The sequence below is a fragment of the Lepus europaeus genome, chromosome 3 (genome assembly GCF_033115175.1).
Source record: "Lepus europaeus isolate LE1 chromosome 3, mLepTim1.pri, whole genome shotgun sequence".
In the NCBI taxonomy this organism is placed as follows: Eukaryota; Metazoa; Chordata; class Mammalia; order Lagomorpha; family Leporidae; genus Lepus; species Lepus europaeus.
Genome location: NC_084829.1, coordinates 16,597,401 through 16,615,998, shown reverse-complemented (window position 1 = coordinate 16,615,998; position 18,598 = coordinate 16,597,401). Strand labels below are relative to the sequence as shown.

Below are 18,598 nucleotides of genomic sequence, written 5' to 3'. Positions count from 1 at the left end.
TATAGGGCCAGTGGTGCCACAATGCCGGCCCCTGATGTTTTATATTTTTATTACTGAATTGAGTATCCTTTTACATGTTAATTGGTCATTTATAATTTTGACTTTATGACAAGGCATGTTCACCTCCTTTGCTAATTTTTCCACTAGAGTTTCCTTTTATTCTTAAAGAGCAGTGTCCTTGAAAATTGTATTTTTAAATTTTAATTTTAGTTTGAGAGACAGTAAGAGACAGAGAAAGAGCTTCCATCTGTTGGTTCATTCTACAACATGCCTGCAACAGCCAGAGCTGGGGCAGACTGAAAGCAGAAATTCAGAACTCTGAGTCTCTCATGTGGGTAGCAGGTACCCTAGTTCCGCTGCCTCCCAAGTGCATATCAGCAGGAACCTGGAATCAGAAAAGAAGCCAAGGCTCAAACCCAGATTTTCTGATGTGGAATGTGGGCATGTTAACTGCTGTGCTAAACACATGCCCCTGTATACCAAAATTTCAAATGCACACGCCCTTTGAACAGGTGCACTGGTGCAATTGTTTATCCTAGAAATGAATTCACAAAAGAAAGTACAGATGGAATGCTGTTGCCTACAGAATAGCTTGTACATTAACAGGGATATTAAGTAAATTAAGGTATGCCGGTACAATGGAATACTATTTAGCTGTTAAAGAATAAGTTGTGGGGGCTGGTGCTGTGGTGCAGCAGGTTAAAGCTGCAGCCTGCTTTGCCAGGATTCTGTGTCATCACTGATTCGAGTCCCAGTTGCTCCACTTCCAATCCAGCTCCCTGCTAATGCGCCCTGGGGAAGCAGCAGATGATGGCCCAAGTGCTTAGGGAGACTCAGATGAAGCTCCTGGTTCCTGGTTCCGGGTTCCTGGTTCCTGGCCATAGCGGCCATCTGGGGAGTGAACCAGTAGATGGAAGATCTGTCTCTCCTCTCTCTGTGTAACTCTGCCTTTAAATAAATAAGTATTAAAAAAAAATGTTTTGTGGGCTGCAAAATTAAATTGTGATCCCGTGAAGCGTTTTAAAATATATATACATGAGTACTTTTTCACCAAACAAGAGGTTTATTAAATGCTATATGGCAGGTAGGGACCTGGGTAGATAGGCACAAAACATTTACAATGGTTAACTCTGGGGAATGAGGCACTTCTCATTTTACCATCTTCGCACAAATTGATTCTTTACATATATAATCTGCATAAAATAATTTGTACAGGTCGCTGACCTGATTTATTGATTGATCTTATCCATTTCTGTGAAGACTCCCGAAGAACGAGTTTACTCTTTGTGTTTGCTATTCTGTCGCGTTTTAACTGAAAGCCCCTCCGTAAACGCGTGACGCGCTCGGGCCGTGCCGGTGCCCAGGGCGTCGCGCGTTGGCCGAGGCCCGGCGCGGGCGGGCGTGGCGGCGGCGCTCCGCCCGACGCACCACAGAGAGGAGCGGCCGCGCTCCTAGAGAGGCGCGAGCCGCCGGAAGCTGCGCGTTGAGTGCCGGCACCGGGAGACCAGAGACCGTTGACTCCCGGCTGTAGGTGTGAGAAGCGCTCTCGGCCCTTGTCCTCGTCGCAGAGAGCCCCGGGGAGACTCACCCGGCCAGCGAGACGCCGCGGCACGGCCTCTGGGGAGACTGGCCGGCACCTCCCGGGCCTCCGCGTTCCGGTGGGGACGAGCCTTTCGCGAGGTCGGCTACATCTTTGTTGTGTACAGTCCCTAAACTTTAATGGTCTGTTAGCCAGCAGTTAAACACACACGCGTATTGAGTGTCTACCGTGTGCCAGGCTCTATGCAAGGTGCAGGGGTGCAGTCTTAGATACAGCCCGCCCCCTCCGCCCGAGGGTGCCCTGGCTACTGGCATCTCGGGTGCATCTGCGTGCCTTCGTCAAGAAGTCCAGCAGTGTTTGTTGACTACCAGGTACGTGCCGGGCTCTTAGAGTATATAAGCTCCTGTGTTAAGGAGCATGTTGGGGTGAAGTGAAATGGAGAGAGGGGGGTGGGTTCAGGTTTGTATGGTACACCCCACCTCCACCTGCGTGGCCTAGAGACAGAATAGTTTTCCCGGTCTGTACTTTGGGCTTGGGGGTTTTCAGGGAAGGTTGTAAATGTGGACAGGAGTTGGGAATTTACCATTGGAAGCACAGTGGTGGTATAAAGGATAGAGAAGATGGAGATTTGTGGAGTGGCCAGCATGGCAGTGACTTTCGTGAAGGGAGAGGTGAATTTAAATGAGGACTTAGCAGTATGTCTGAAAATAATGAGGCACTCGAAAAGTTGAGTGATAAATTGAACCTGGGGGATTGAATTTCATCCAAGGAGCAGTATTCAGACGTTCTTTGAGAAGGTTGATAGGAAAAGCAAACCTTGCACTCACACCACCACAGTCAACACAGAAGCCTTCTTCCTGCTTGACGTTTGCCCTGACAGGTAACCAAACAGTGAGTTCTGCAGCAGACACCAGCTGAGTGTGTGTCCTCTAATTCAAGTCACATGTGACATGTTCTACCTGGAGAGAGAGTGACATCCCACGGGTTGAGGGCTCAGTCTCAAGAGGACTGCGCCCCACTTCCCTATGTTAGCCATAAGCCCCAGGTGGTTTTATTGTGCTTCTGACGGACTGGTTGTAAACCGTGTTTCCATTACCCTCTCTTTGGATTTGGTTCATTTCCTAGGGTGGCTCACAGAACTCAGGAAAGCATACAGTGTTTACTGGTATATTGCAAAGGGTTTTCCCAGTGATATGGATGAAGAGTTGCACAGGGCAAAGTATGCGAGAAGGGGCATGGAGTATCCAGGCCCTTTGAGCACACCACTCTCCACATGTTCTGCTGTCCAGCAGGTCCCCAAATCCTCTCCTTGTGGGTTGAGGAGCCTTCATTACAGAGATTAAGTCATTGGCTCTTGGCCATTAACTCAACCTTCAGCCTGTCTCCACTCCCCTGAGGCTGGGCTGGAGCTGGAAGTCCCAGCACGCTAATGTTGCCTCAGTCTTCTGGTGACCACCCCCATCCTGAAGCTACCTGGGAGCTTCCAGCTGTCAGTTGATCCTAAGCATACAAAGAGACACCCTCACTTCCAAGATTCCACGGATTTGAGGACAAAGACCAAGTAAATATTTCGTAGTGTCACAGGAAGTGTGTTGAATGTTGTCAGAATTGTGCATTGAGAAACTAGTAATCCTGTGACCATATAGAGAGGGGACTCAAGCAGGTCTATCACACAGAAAATTATTGTCCTAGTGAATTAAACTAATAGTAGGATAAAAGGAAAGAACAGCTGAAAGAGGCAATTTGTATAAAGACTTGACTATAGACTGATTTTAATCCTAAATGCATGGAAGATGGCAGATAGGAATAGAAATGGACAAATATATGGCGAAATACAGCCTTGAGGGGATTTCAGTTTGGGATCTACTGAAATTATAGTGCAGGAGAATCCTATAGCTGGAGGTATCCTGCCGGCATTTCAAGTTGTAGGTCAGGGAAGTAAAAGGTCAGTTAGAACCAGACAGAGATTTGGGTGGTTTTGGAAGAGACAGATATTGACATTGTGATAGAGACCACAAAAGGAGAAAGCAAGGAGAGAGAGAAAAGGAACTTGACACGTGTGTACTGTTTCAGTTATCTTAAAGGAAACCCTAAATTTAGTGACTGAAAACAGTTTCTCAGGATCTGTAGGCTGACTGGTCAGTTCTACTGCTGGTCTCATTTGGAGTCACTCATACATCCTGAGAAGAGCGGACAGGGCCCCGGGTGCCATCCTTCTCCGTGCAGCCTCCCTTGCTGCCAGGTACCTGACTGCCCTGTGGGCTGCAGGGTAGCTCAGGTGGAGCGATGTGCCCAAAGCCAGGTGCCTTGATGCTGGGGATGTCATTCTTCCGGTAGAAGTCAGCCTGCACATGGTTGGCACGGCGGAAGTCCCGGTTCAGCAGCTCCCGTAGACGGAGGAGGCCAGCATGCCCATGGGCCTCTGTTGTTCCTCCTTGTTAACATGAAGTCCCAGGCCTTTTGTGTGCTCCCTGTCATCTCGGTGCAGTTTCTTTTTTTTTTTTTTTTTTTTTTTTTGGACAGGCAGAGTGGATAGTGAGAGAGAGAGAGACAGAAAGAAAGGTCTTTCTTTTTGCCGTTGGTTCACCCTCCAATGGCCGCTGCGGCCAGCACATCGTGCTGATCCGAAGCCAGGAGCCAGGTGCTTCTCCCGGTCTCCCATGCGGGTGCAGGGCCCAAGGACTTGGGCCATCCTCCACTGCCTTCCCAGGCCATAGCAGAGAGCTGGCCTGGAAGAGGAGCAACCGGGATAGAATCCGGCGCCCCAACCGGGACTAGAACCCGGTGTGCCGGCGCCGCAAGGCGGAGGATTAGCCTGTTGAACCACGGCGCCGGCCTCGGTGCAGTTTCTGATTATAATCGAGCTTCCTTTTAAAAACGCAGTCGTAGAGGGAAATAATCCCCAACTGGCCCTGGCGGTAGTAGTAGCTGTACTCCTTGGGGTCCAGGCGCTGCGGCGGACGTAGCTGAAGGCTGACAGTGCCGAGATGGGCAGCGGCAGCAGCCGCGGCCTGGCCTGCAGCGCGGCGGCTGTGACTCCTCTTCTTCCTCCAGGCCGTCCTGGTCCATCGCCTCCGCCCACCCAGGGACCCCGGCCGCGTCCGCTTGCTGGCCCAGCGCCTTAGTTCAGCACTGTGCCCGCGTTCGGCCATTGCCTGGACACCGTGTCCTGGCTGGGCCGAGGCGGCGGGGGCAGGGATGACTCCCCGGGCACCTGCGGCCGCGCCCGGCGACCTGCCAGCCCTCAGCTCCCGAGGAGGCCCGGCCGTCTCTGCAAATGCACATTATGAAAAAACTGCATAGGTAAAATTTTTTGCAGCAAAATAAACTTATCTTTTAATTATGTGTGTGTGTGTATATATATATGTATATATAATTTTTTTTTTTTTTTTTTGGCAGGCAGAGTTAGACTGAGAGAGAGAGAGAAACAGAGAGAAAGGTCTTCCTTTTTCCGTTGGTTCACCCCCCAAGTGGTCACTACAGCCGGCGCGTGGCGCTGATCTGAAGCCAGGAGCCAGGTGCCTCCTCCTGGTCTCCCATGTGGGTACAGGGCCCAAGCACTTGGGCCATCCTCCACTGCCTTCCCAGGCCACAGCAGAGAGCTGGACTGGAACAGGAGCAACTGGGACAGAATGTGGTGCGCCAACCGGGACTAGAACCTGGGGTGCCGGCGCTGCAGGCGGAGGATTAGCCTAGTGAGCCGCAGTGCCGGCCCTTACATATATTTTTTAAACATTTATTTATTTATTTGAAAGGCGGAGTTACAGAGAAGCAGAGAAAGAGAGAGAGAGAGGTCTTCCATCTGCTGGTTCACTCCCCAAATAGCCACAATGGCTGGAGCTGAACTGATCCGAAACCAGGAGGCAGGAGCTTCTTCCAGGTCTCCCATGAGGGTGCAGTGGCCCAAGGAGTTGGGCTGTCTTCTCTCCCTGGCCATAGCAGAGAACTAGATTGGGAGTGGAACAGTCAAGACTCGAACCGGCGCCCATATGGGATGCCAGCACAGCAGGAAATTTGTTTATTTTGAAAGTCAGAGTTAAGAGAGGAAGAGAGAGATCTTCCATCCTCTGGTTCACTCCCCAAATGGCTGTAGCGGCCCAAGCTGGCCAGGCCAAAGCCAGGAGTCAGGAGCTTCATCTGGGTCTCCCATTTGGGTGACAGGGTCCCCAAACACTTGGGCCATCCTCTGCTGCCTTTCCCAGGCTATTAGCAGGGAGCTGGATTGGAAGTGGAGCAGCTGGGACAAAAACTCCCACCCATATGGGATGCCAGCATTGTAGGTGGTGGCTTTCCTTGCTGTGCCACAATGCCGGTCCCTTGTCTTTTAATTTCATTTTTCCATTAACTTTTTGAAGTACCCTCATATAGCTGCATTCAACTGGTGAATCATCTGGGCACTAGGCCTAGGTGGGCTTTAGCTTGGAAGCCTTGGTTTTGATCCACGTGAACTCTATATGGCCAGCTTGGGCTTCCTCACAGTATGGCAGTGTGCCAAGAGCTGTAGGGACATTTTCTCTCTTGCAGTGTCATTTCTGCCACTTTTCATTGGTTAAAACACATCAGGGAAGGAGAAATAGACTCCACCTCCTGCTGGAGAAGTGAGTGGAAAATTCTGATTGCAAAAGGTGTTTGGGGATAGGAGACTTATAGTCTACCACACCTACATTTAAACTAAAATACTCAATATGCAGAGATAAGTGAATTCCAGGACTGTATTATCCATCCACAAAGACACCTGTGTAGGTCTTTCCCGGTAAAGTGACCCCTTTCCTCTGCTGAAGTGTAAGGGGCTCAAGCATTTTTGTTGTTAACCCTTCTTCCCTCATTCTATATCCCTTTTCTCTAGGTTCAACCCCTTTAGTGTTCAAGGAATACTTAGGGTTCAATTCTCCAATAGTTGAGGCAAGCAGTCTCAATTTTTGAGTGTGTCCTACAGTGAGAACAAAGATATAAGTTAAGTTGCACAGTTTTGAAGCTTTTGTAATGTACATGTTATTGATCAGTTCCTATGCCTGAGATGTATATTTGGGAAAACATTCTGGAAGCATAGACCTTAGATAAGTGAACCTTTTTCTAGCCTCTAAACTCAACATGTATGAAGCTTTGCCAGGCTCTGCTCCTGAAAATGAAGATGGCCTTGTGAAAGTGAAGGTGGAAGACCCCACCTGGGAGCAGGGGTACAGCTCCCAGGAGGGCAGCCCCCACACTCAGGAGCTTTGCCGCCTACGTTTCCGGCAGTTCTGCTACCAGGAGGCACCTGGTCCCCGAGAAGCTATGGCACAGCTCCGAGAACTTTGTCGTCAATGGTTGAGACCAGAGATGCACACGAAAGAGCAGATCCTGGAGCTGCTGGTGCTGGAGCAGTTCCTGACCATCCTGCCCAAGGAACTGCAGGCCTGGATGCAGATGTATCCTCTGCAGAGTGGGGAGGAGGCAGTGACCATGCTGGAGAATCTTGCGACAGAACGTGGAGACGCGGGACAGCAGGTGGGAAGGGAATGTGTGATATGGTGTGGAAGAAGAAATGGAAACGTGTGTCTGTTCATTTTTAACTTTTTATTTAGAAGTAATTTATAACCTATAGAAGCATTGGGAGAACAATACAAATAACGTTCACTCCTCACCCAGATTCACCGGTTGTTAACATTTGTTTCATGCTGTGTATTGTTCCCCTGTCCTGCACATACTCTTTTCAACTATGTTGTCCCAGTAGTGTTGTTTGTAGAGTTAATTCTATTGATCCAGGATATAAGCCAGCATTACGTGTTGCATTTAGTTGCATGAATTTGCTCAGTCTTTCTCTGTCATGACATTGATGTTTTTGAAACATGTACTCTTGTTTTATTGGAGTTTTCGATTTGTTTTTTATTTTCTCATGATTAGTTCTAGCCTGTACATTTTGGCTTGCATGTCGTAGAGCTGATGTAGTCTCCTTAGTTTATCACTTCAGGAAGCAAACATAATGGTTTATCCCATTACTGATGAGTTTACAGTGGAATCTGACAGATTTCCCCACAAGAAAATTACCATCTTCCCTAAGTAATTTGTGGGAGACCTTCTGAGACAGTGTACTTATCCATTCACACACTGGTTTATCATCCGTCTGTTTTTTGTGTCCTTTTTCTGGGCAGGGATTCTTTGTCTGTCTTACCTGCCGTGTTTGCTGCTGCATCCCCAGCACATAGAACAGGGCCTGACTCTTTGTAGGTGTGCAGGCCATATTTGCTGAATAAATTAACACCTGTATCCCACTTGTAGTGTCTTTAGAGGATTAGATGGAGTTTATGGTAATCCCTATCTGCTGTTTAGTCCAGTTTCCTTTAGGATGCCTTTTCAAGGTGAATCGTTTGTCTCCAGGCCTCTTTCTACATTCAGGGACAAGACATGCACCTAGTGGTAACAGAATATCAAGGAACCTCTTTGGAGTGTCAGGGTCTCCAGCTGTTGCCTGAGGTAACCACCCTGAAGTGTGAACCTCCACAGCTTCCCCAAGAAGTGAGTGGTGAGTGCCAGAGGGTGAGTTTAGTGAGGACAGAGGGACCAAGCCACCAATAGCTGCATGTCTTCTTAGTAGAAACTTGTTGTGTGTATCTTCAAGTTTTTGTTTCTGTTTTTATATGCATTGTGAAATGATTACCAGAAGTTGTCATTGTTACCTCACAGTTAACCTCATGAGTGTGTGTAAGAATATTACGTAAGACCTCCCAGCAAATTTCAAATATGCAATATGTTGTTATTTGCTATAATCATATGATGTGTTACATCTTCAGAATTTACTAGTTTTATAACTGCAATTTTGTACCCTTTGACCAACATCATTCTGTTTTCTGTCTCACCCTGTATCTAAGCAGGCTTTTAAAATCTGGGAATTGTAAAATGTTAGACTTCTAAGGTCTTATTCATACCGTCAATTAATAGTTATGAAAACTGTACATCAGAGAGTTTAAATGACTTGTCTGGTGTCAACAGAGCCAAATCTACCTCTTGAATTTTAATCTAACATTTGACCAAAACTTTCTCTACCACATGTCTCTATTCTACAGTTCTAATTATACTCTACCAAACAGAGTGGTTCAGGCATAGGCTGGAATGGATATTGTGTAACACTGTACTTCTCCACAGGAAGCACTCATTTCCCCAGCTGTTAGTAGAGTTGGGCAGAGGCTATGGCTCTTGGTCACACCCTTCTGTGGGAATTGCTCTCAGTAGATTGGCTGCTGCTCCCAGACGTCCTGCATCTCCTTTGTCTTGTCTCTGCTCCATTCTGTGTTATCTGCTTGCTCTTAGCTTTTTCACCTTTCTTCCCCTCTCTTTATTTAATCTTGATTGTTTAGTTTATGTATGTGAAAATGCATCCACTTACTACAAGTTTATAAACTCCACTCAGTCTTGTGGGTGGGACTTTATAAAGTTGTAGAATTTCAGGCCCCTGACACAGTGAAAACAGTAAGGTCCACATCTCAGTTTAGATATTTAGCAAATGTGAGACTCAGGGGTGGGTAACAAAGGGTACTCCTAAAGGTCATCTTATCTCACTTGCTCTCCAGGGTTTACTCCTCAGGGACCAGCCATTCTCCAGGAAGAAAGCTCCAGAGACAAAGCAGCAGTGCCTGAGCTAAACCCAGCCAGGTTCCAGGTGAGCAGAGTGCCCAGGCTTGTGGAAACCTCAGTAGCAGCCCTCCCTCTCCCTAACTGGTTCTTTGCTCTTCTGTTGGCTCATGCTCCTTACCCCGAAAACATTTCAGGTGGCACAGTGCATCTGCTTTCACTGTGTCACGGAGTGTCACAGATCATGTGTGTGTCATCCCAGGGCTTGTGTTGATTATGTGCTTTTACCTCATTTCATACCATGCTTAGAGGGTGCATCCAGATCTCAGGGTATGGCAGGCAGGGGTGGAGTGAGGCCTCTCGTTTCCAAGAGCACCTCCACTGACTTGATGACGAGTGATATTTTATCTTTAGGGGTCTCTGGTTTCTCTCTCCAGCTTAAGAAGCAGGACATTTTCTCACATTGCTTTATAACTGTCAGTGGTCAGCACATATCTAACTAATTCACCCCAAAATTATGTATTTCAAAATGAAAATTCTTGGACATGATAATACCTGAGCCGATAACAAAGTAATTAGATGTTTACCCTAATATATAAACAGTACATCTAAATTTAGGAGAAATAAAAGAATCAGAAGTCTCAAAAAATTGAAGGGCCCTGGTATAGGTGAACAGTAGAATGAAATTAGTATTGAGGGGCCAGTGCTGTGATGTAGAGGACAAAGCCTTTGCTTACAGTGCCGGGATCTCATTTGGGCACCAGTTCGAGTCCTGCCTGCTCTGCTTCTGATCCAGCTCCCTGCCAATGTGCCTGGAAAAGCAGTGGAGGATGGCCCAAGTGCTTGGGTCCCTGCACCCACATGGGAGACCTGGAAGAAGCTCCTGGCTTCTGGCTTCAGACTGGCCCAGCTCTGGCCTGTGGCCATCTGGGGAGTGAACTAGCAGATGCAAGACCTCTCTCTCCTCTCTCTCTGTATCTCTGTCTTTCAAATACATAAAATTAAAAAAATATTTTTTAAAAAGAAAAAATTAGTTTTGAATCAGATAATTAAAGACAAGAAAGAAAGAGAGAAAGAGAAAAAGAGAAGAAGAAAAAGGAAAAGAAAGAAAGAAAAGAAAAGAAAAAAGAAAAAAAGAACCTTAATTGAGATAGGGGTAAGATGTGGCTTGAATTATGTCTCCCACAAGAGGTGTTGAAGTCCTAATCCTATGAACCTGTGAATGTGACCTGATTTGGAAATAGACTCTTTGTAGATGTAATCCATGAGGTTATACTGGATACTAAACCCAGTGACTAGTGTCCTTATAAGAAGGCCATCTGAAGAGGGAAAATGCCATGTGAGGAGAGAGGCAGGGTTGTGTGGTCCATCTACAAGCTCAGGGAACACTGTGCATTGCCAGCAACCACCAGAAGCTAGGAGGGGCCAGGGAAGCCCTCCCTTAGAGCTGTCAGAGACAGCATGGCCCTGCTGATGCCTTGATTTCGGACCTAGAGTCTCCAGAAGTGTGAGAGAATAAAATTCTATCACATTTCTGCCACTTTGTTATGAGAGCCCAAGGACACCAATATAAATAAGTTGAGGCCAATGAATTGACAAAGGGAAAAGATTTAAAGGAGGTGGACTTTTTAGTATCAGAATAATTCTCTACTTTGACTTAGGACTGGTGGAGTGATAAGAAAAAGAAAACACATCTGTCTTAAGCCCTCCCCCACTCCTGGTAGCAAAACAGACATTCAGTCTGTAAAATTCTGGGCACTGTGGCCCTGTCAGGCAACAGGGGAGAGGAAAAATGCTGGAAAATGGAGCAGAAAGTCAGGAGAGTAATAAAAAGCCAAGTGATAGGTCTTTGGGGACAGAGTCAGATAAAGGTAGAAAACCATAGATACCACCCAAATAAATATTTCTAACCCAGATATCTTATGACTGCTTTTGAAATATTTTGAAATGGTATTTATTAATGAGACTCAATGAGAGCTCTGCATTTATACCAAGTTCCAAGTCTCATAACTTCTCAATTATATATTTGTAATCAGTTCAGTTACATTTCTAGTAACTACAATATTGTATTTTTTTAAAGAGTTTTTATTTATTTATTTGAGAGGTAGACTTACAGACAGTGAGAGGGAGAAACAGAGAGAAAGGTCTTCTATCCATTGGTTCACTCCCCAATGGCCACAACGGTTGGAGCTGCACCAATCCGAAGCCAGGAACCAGATGCTTCTTCCCGTCTCCCACACGGGTGCAGGGGCCCAAGGACTTGGGCCATCTTCTACTGCTTTCCCAGGCCACAGCAGAGAGCTGGACTGGAAGAGGAGCATCCGGGACTAGAACAGGCTCCCATATGGGATGCCAGCACCGCAGGTGGAGGATTAACCTACTGTGCCACAGCGCTGGCGCTGAAATGCCATATGGGATGCCAGTTCCTGTCCTGGCTACTCCTCTTTAGATCCAGCTCTCTGCTTGTGGCCTAGGAAAGCAGTGGAAGATGGCCCAAGTGTTTGGGCCCCTGCACCTACGTGGAAGATCTGGAAGAAGCTTCTGGCTCCTGACTTCGGATTCACCCAGCTCCAGCCATTGCAGCCATCTGGGGAGTGAACCAGTGGATGGAAGACCTTTCTCTCTCTCTCTCTCTCTCTCTCTCTCTCTCTCTCTCTCTCTCCCCCCCTTTCTCCCTCTCTCTCTCTCTCTTTCTCCCTGCCTTTGCCTCTACCTCTGCCTCTGCCTCTCTACCTCTGAAATAAATAGATACAATCTTTTTTTAAAAAAGTGAGAACACATTAAATGAATCAAGTTTGGTGATGTCTCTATTCCATGTAAGCCTCCTTCACTGTAACATGATTAAATTACTCGTTCCCCAGTTTTATGCTGTAAAAAAATTTCAAGATTCTTAGAATTAAGTGTGTCTGCTTGATATTGATTATGGGTTTATTCAGCAGTACTCCCAGAAGTCCTGCAGGATGTGGGACAGTGTGCTGTAACGTGGGACCATGGGACAGGGGACCCGTGGCAGGCTGTCTAGCATTTCTGGCCTCACCCTCTGAATGGCACTGCCATGAAGTGGTGATGGGGCATCATGCTATACCCAGAAAGGTTCCCACAAAATTCCTACAGAATGCCCTGAGGACACCATTGGGCTGCATTGTGGTGTTCAGCACAGTGAAAGCTAGGAAACCATTGTTTGCCTTTTAGATGTTGGTGAAGACCGAGGGAGAGGGAAGTCCAGCTTTTGCCCCTGAGGGGTGGTCACGTCTGGCTCTGGCAAAGAAGAACCTGCATGAGAACTTGGCCCAGAAGATGACCTGCGTCAGTCTGATGAGTAAGGACGGGCTCTGGCTGCTCCCTTGTGTTTGCTGTCCTTCTCCCATCACTGACATGGCCCATGCTTCCTGCAGACCCTCACCCTTCCTTTCCTCTGGCCTCTGCTCCTGGACTTGGCTCAGCCTTTGCCACCTGGCGTCCCTCCCAATCACATTTTCTTCTGTTGTGGAACCACCCTGCTTACTGTGAGCGTCTCTGAGCCTCCTTCCCCAAGTCCCACAGTAATTCCTCCTTGGCTTCTTTTTTACTTCCCTATCAAGGGGTCCGTATAACTTGTTGTTTTCAGATATCCCTTTACATAGGGGAACCCTACGGATGCTTCTGTCTGGTCCCTGTAGTTCACCACAGGGAAGTTCTCTGAGAGCAGTTTTGGCCATGTTTAAATTTCCTTGAATGTACTGTGCCCCGCAGGGCCCCCTCCCCAGCAGGACTTTGGTGCCCTAAATGATTTTTCTTATTTCCTCCCATACTCTACCTTATTTTGTAGGCTTCTTGAGACCGTGACCCCTGAGGTACCTATCAATGTTTTATTTTAATTTGGCATATCTATTCCTTACCCTGGAGGGTTTTTTCCTAAATTCGTGTAACAGGTGACATTTCAATCACTAATGTACTATTACAGATGAAGAAATTGTGACTAAAGATGGATTGACTAACGTAGAGCAAGAAACTTCCAAAGAAATGGAACAGGGTGGAAAGACTTCAGCAGAACCCAACAGGTGAGTGTTCTGGCTCTGGTAGATCAAATCATAGATCTAAGACTGAATTGGAATGAAACAAAAGAAACTAATCAGTGAAAAGCCTGCTTCCCCAGAAGAGTACAGGACAGAAGCCACCATCACTTCTGTGATCACAGGAGATGGATGCCAAGAGGGTGTCCTGTCAATATACATAATTGTACAAAACCTTCAGGGAGTACACACTTGACTCCTGACCCAGTCAGTCCTGCTTGATAATTCTTCCTCGGGCTTCCTTATGTTTTCATGGAGCTGTAGATAAACAAACACAAAGAGAATTTAGATGGGAGAGAATATCTGCAGGCGAGGCTGCCATGACAGTTAAGAAAGAAAAACTAGAACAAAGAGGGTGTTTTCAACCTCTGTTAGGAGAGCTGAACAAGAGATGGATCAAAAGGAAAGTCACTCTGATAAAGAGGAAAATTAACGATAGGAGCAGGTGTTTCATGAATGTTAGTTGTGGGAATGAGTCAGTGTAACACATACTCCTAAAACTGAAAGATAGGGAGCAAATCCCAGGCAGAGGGTTGGCTTCTGGTGAGGCCATTAACTCCTTAGAGACTTGAGAAAAAAGGAGAAAGCAAACAGGTGGGATACTTAGGCTAAGGAGCAGGGCAGTACTGATGTTTGGTCATTTTAAGGAAGCAGGAAACTAACTCTCAGCTAAAGTTGAAATGACTTGAAGCTTAGGAGATGTAAAATTTTCATTAAGCTAGTGAGGACTGAGCCACGCTCCACTAAAAAGAAATCTAATACTCAGGGGCTTGGTGCGGAGTTATAACTGGAGAATAGGAGTGTGCTACTGTGCCTGTCATGTGCATTCAGCATCAGGTAACTGAAGCCGTGGCTCACGATGTCTGTAACAGTCTGAAGGTGAGCTATTCCACATTTGTGCAGCAGCTTAACCATGATGTCGAAGCTCCTGCCTACTCAGATCTGCACCTCCCTGCTCATCTCCCACCCTACTTCCTTGCCTCACTCGTTTTCCCATTTCCCTCACCAGATTGGGCTTAATGCACTTGTAGCTCTGGGAGTCTAGAGTTCTGCTGTGGAAAGGCTCTGTGCATGACAGAATTTAAAGACTGCTGCCAAAGTGGAGAATGTCAGGGGCCTCTGGGATGAATGTGTTGAAAGCGATATGCATGTAGACACTGAAGACACCCAGAACGGTAAATGCATTAGTAAATACATACATGTAGTGCGAGTTAAATTAAAACACACTCTTCTTACAACTTCTTGCTCCTTTTGTCTCCTAAAAGTAGACTAGTTTACAGATAAGACACTAGTAAATGCAAATATCTAGAATTAAAGAAAACTTTAAAAATTTAGTTTACTTCCTTGAAAACCCCATACAAATCCGTTCATTTGCAATGAATTTGAGTTCCTTTTTTTTTTTTTTTTTCCCCAAGAGAAATATGTCACCAGATGACTCTCGAGCTAGGAGAGGCTAATTCCTCCTGTGTTCACAAATTCTCTGAGAGGTGTGAGGAGACTGGATAAATTACCACCTCCTTCCTTGTCCAAGTTTAGGAACCATTGACAGGGACATGGGAGTACAACAGATGCTTCTGGAAGCCTCAACTTTTCTACTGACAGAAGCTAGCCTGGAGGAAGTGGCTCAGAGACAGAGCTAAACAAGCTTGCACTAGCACAGAAGGAGTAGAGCAGGTGTCTTCCTGAACAGGGCAGAAAGGAAAATGAAATGTCTGTAGAGGGAGGGGCTGCACTAAGGATGTCAGATTTGCTTCTCCCAGAATCCACAATTAGTTAGGACCTGAGGAGTGAGTGAGACGTGGGAGAGGCCAGAAAATTTAATTCTACCTGAAATCCTCCCTACAGAATTCTGAGCAGTGACAAGCAGCCAACCCCCCAACCCTCTTCCTGTCCTGCCCTGGGTTACAAAAGATTTCCGCTTCAGATTTGTCATGTGTGAGTGGCTGAGACGAGGACTTGGTAGCGTGTACTCTTTTTACTTTCCCAGAGATTGCACACCTCACATCCCTTGTAGTACTGCTGTTCCCACTGAAAGGACGGTCTCCCATTTGAACACGCTGAAGGCCCGTCTCCCACGGGATTCGTGGGCCCGGATGCACATCGCATCCTTGCAGTATGCCGCAGGAGACATTACCCGGAAAGGGAGAAAAAAGGACAAAGCTCGAGTGAGTGAATTGCTCCAAGGACTCGCATTTTCTGATGACTCAGATGTGGAGGAAGATAACGAGTCCGAGACCCAGCCTGCTCAAAAGAAGCCGAAGGTGTCTGGTGTCCCAGAGAGGAACTGGACTAAACGAGACATTCAACCCAACTTTCCAAGCTGGTCGGCATTGGATTCTGGACTTTTAAATCTCAAGAGTGAAAAGTTGAACCCGGTAGAGCTCTTTGAGTTATTTTTTGATGATGAAACATTCAATTTGATTGTCAATGAAACCAATAATTATGCTTCTCAAAAAAATGTCAACTTGGAAGTCACAGTTCAGGAAATGAGGTGTGTGTTTGGTGTCCTGCTTTGGAGTGGATTTGTAAGGCGTCCCAGGAGGGAAATGTATTGGGAAGTCTCTGATGCTGATCAGAACCTGGTCAGAGATGCCATTAGAAGGGATAGATTTGAATTGATTTTCTCATACTTGCATTTTGCAGATAACAGCCACCTAGATCAAAAGGATAAGTTTTCAAAATTGAGGCCTCTCATAAAGCAAATGAATAAAAATTTCCTCTTGTATGCCCCCCTAGAAGAATATTACAGCTTTGATAAATCAATGTGTGAATGCTTTGATAGTGACCAATTCCTGAATGGAAAGCCTATTAGAATCGGCTATAAAATTTGGTGTGGCACAACCACACAGGGTTATCTGGTTTGGTTTGAGCCCTATCAAGAAGAATCAACTATGGAGGCAGATAAGGATCTTGATCTTGGATTAGGTGGAAATCTAGTGATGAATTTTGCTGATGTCCTTTTAGAGAGAGGTCAGTATCCCTATCACCTGTGTTTTGATAGCTTCTTTACAAGTGTCAAATTAGTGTCAGCTTTGAAGAAAAAGGGCGTGAAGGCAACAGGAACAATACGTGAGAATAGGACTGAAAAATGTCCACTGATGAACACAGAACATATGAGAAAAATGAAGAAGGGGCATTTTGATTTTCGAGTGGAAGAAAATGATGAGATAATTTTGTGCCGTTGGCATGGTGATGACATTATCAGTCTGTGCTCCAATGCTGTAGGCATAGAACCAGTTAGTGAGATAAGTTGTTTTGCTGATGATAAAGAGATCCCTCAGGTAAGTCAACCGTCCATTGTGAAATTGTTTGATGAATGCAGGAAAGGTGTAGCTAAAATGGATCAAATTATTTCCAAATATAGGGTAAGAATAAGGAGCAAGAAGTGGTACTCAATTTTGGTGAGCTACATGATTGATGTAGCTATGAACAACGCATGGCAGTTACACAGAGCCTGCAACCCAGGTGCCTCTCTAGACCTACTGGATTTTCGAAGATGCGTTGCCCATTTCTACTTGGGACATGATACTAATCTGCCAGATTAAGGCAGATAAAATGGAAGTAGAATGGACCTTAACAAGACACAGAAAATTTTAACTACACATTAGATTGTATCCTACCAAAGCAAATTTGATGTATATAATGAAACTAAGTAATTAAGTAGTATTTTTAAATCAGATGTTTATATAGAATTTCAAATACTATTATAAAAATTACCTGTGAAAATGTTGAACTCCAGTGGTACCTTTCTCTGTCTAATTTTGTGTCAGGTGTGGGAAATCACTTATTTGCTGGATTATTTTGTGCAGTTAAAAGAATGAAATCCTGCCTCTTTAAAAACATTTTCTTTAGAGAATGCCAATTTAAAAATGGAGGCAATGTCAGTACTATAGAATGGCACTAAATCTACAGTCCAAAATAGAAGTAGAGCCCATAAACAGTAATGATCTAAATAAAACATGGGTGATAAGAGGCTGAAGACTCCAGCATTGGTGAGAAAACTGGGTCAGGTTGTGGGTAGGTGAGGAGAGCCGTCTGGATGTTCAGAGAGGAGAGAACCATGAAGAAAAGTCCAAAGGTAGAGCAATGCCTGTGGTATGCAAAGTGGGTCCTGCTCCAACTGTGAGTTAGCAGCAGAAGTCAAAAAAGGGAGAGAGTCATGAGTTAAGTTGACATCATACTCCTGATGAAACTACTGAAGGAGATTAGTGAATGGGTCTGGAATTAGGGTCACCAGTGATAGATAATCCAACGAGAAATGGAAAAGGCAAACCGTAGGAATTGTGACTTCCTCGTGTTAAAATCTGGTATTAGTCTACCGGGTAAAGGAAGACTGATTCCCTGATTCCCTCATTTCCATGGGTTATAATCACAGTAACTTCATTTGCTTTCAATTCCTACCATTTATAGTCCCATTCCTGACAGAAAGGCAAGTGATGAGGCTTGAATTCTTGACATGCATAGTTGTGATGGAAGTGTAAGCCATGTGTAAACAGACAAATTCACAGATTCAACACAAGATTCTCAAAGAAAATAGAAGGTCATTATTTTCTGTAATTGGTCTGGCTAGTTTCTGCTTTGAAGTGATGAAGTGTCTGGTATATGTAAGAGCCCACCTACAAAAGTCCCATTGCAGAAGAGGTCAACACCTTTATTATTTTTTTTAAGATTTATTTATTTGAAAGTCAGTTAGACAGAGAGAGAGAAGGAGAGGCAGAGAGAGGTCTGTCTGCTGGTTCACTCCCCAGTTGGCTGCAACCGACAGAACTGTGCCAATCTGAAGCCAGGAGCCAGGTGCTTCCTCTGGGTCTTCCAACGTGGGTGCAGGGGCCCAAGGACTTGGGCCATTTCCTACTGCTTTCCCAGGCCATAGCAGAGAGCTGGATTGAAAGTGGAGCAGCTGGGACTCGAACTGGTGCCCCTATGGGATGCCAGCACAGCAGGTGGTGGCTTTACCCGCTATGCCACAGCGCTGGCCCCGTCGTCACCTTTAGCTTAGGAATGGACAGTTCCCTGTAGCTGTTTGCTTAAAGAGTAATCTGTCTACTCTGCCCCAGCATTGTACTGAACATTGGTGGTGCTTCTGTCCACACCACTTTCATGGTGCCTACACACTGCTGCCTTGCATCGTAATTTTGTTCAGGATGTGTCAGTAAGCTTCCAGGAAATCTCTTGCAACCCAGACTGGACCTGAAATCACTCAGGATACTTCGTAAACCTTGCAGCTTGGTGGGAAATTTTAGCTATACAAATAAATCACGATTTTTAAAGTACTGCAGAACAGTACTTTTCTCCTGGATGGGGATGGGGAGTGGAAATGCAGAATATGGGATGAGAGATGAAGACAAACTGTGACGTAAGATTTTATTAGGTCAGTTTACACAGTAGAAGAGGCCTGTTAGAAGCAGCATTTAGCCTAGCAGTTGACACCTGCATTGATTCCTGACTCCGGCGTCTG

At 45.8% G+C, this 18,598-nt stretch overlaps 1 protein-coding gene across 9 annotated transcripts; it reads left to right on the top strand.

The window, feature by feature from the left end:
* The first annotated feature begins 1,474 nt into the window (after positions 1-1,474).
* On the top strand, positions 1,475-17,858 carry PGBD1 (piggyBac transposable element derived 1). 9 transcript variants are annotated; one of them, XM_062184757.1, is made up of 8 exons: positions 1,475-1,911; positions 4,595-4,843; positions 4,940-7,027; positions 7,916-8,042; positions 9,088-9,176; positions 12,281-12,407; positions 13,032-13,128; positions 15,104-17,857. In XM_062184757.1, the coding sequence occupies exons 3-8, from the start codon at positions 6,632-6,634 to the stop codon at positions 16,683-16,685; spliced, it is 2,418 nt and encodes an 805-aa protein (XP_062040741.1). In that variant the 5' UTR covers positions 1,475-1,911; positions 4,595-4,843; positions 4,940-6,631; the 3' UTR covers positions 16,686-17,857. The 9 variants fall into 9 exon arrangements, with proteins under 9 accessions (XP_062040741.1, XP_062040734.1, XP_062040728.1 ...); XM_062184750.1 differs by having other exon boundaries at positions 6,618-7,027; positions 7,898-8,042; positions 15,104-17,856; XM_062184744.1 differs by having other exon boundaries at positions 7,898-8,042; positions 15,104-17,856.
* The last annotated feature ends 740 nt before the right edge of the window (positions 17,859-18,598 follow it).

Coding starts and splice junctions, on each gene's coding strand:
- PGBD1 (XM_062184746.1), top strand. CDS start 6,632: ATGTATGAAGCTTTGCCAGGCTCTGCTCCTGAAAATGAAGATGGCCTT. Junction 7,028..7,897: donor GTGGAGACGCGGGACAGCAG/GTGGGAAGGGAA, acceptor GTTTGTCTCCAG/GCCTCTTTCTACATTCAGGG. Junction 8,043..9,087: donor GCTTCCCCAAGAAGTGAGTG/GTGAGTGCCAGA, acceptor CTTGCTCTCCAG/GGTTTACTCCTCAGGGACCA.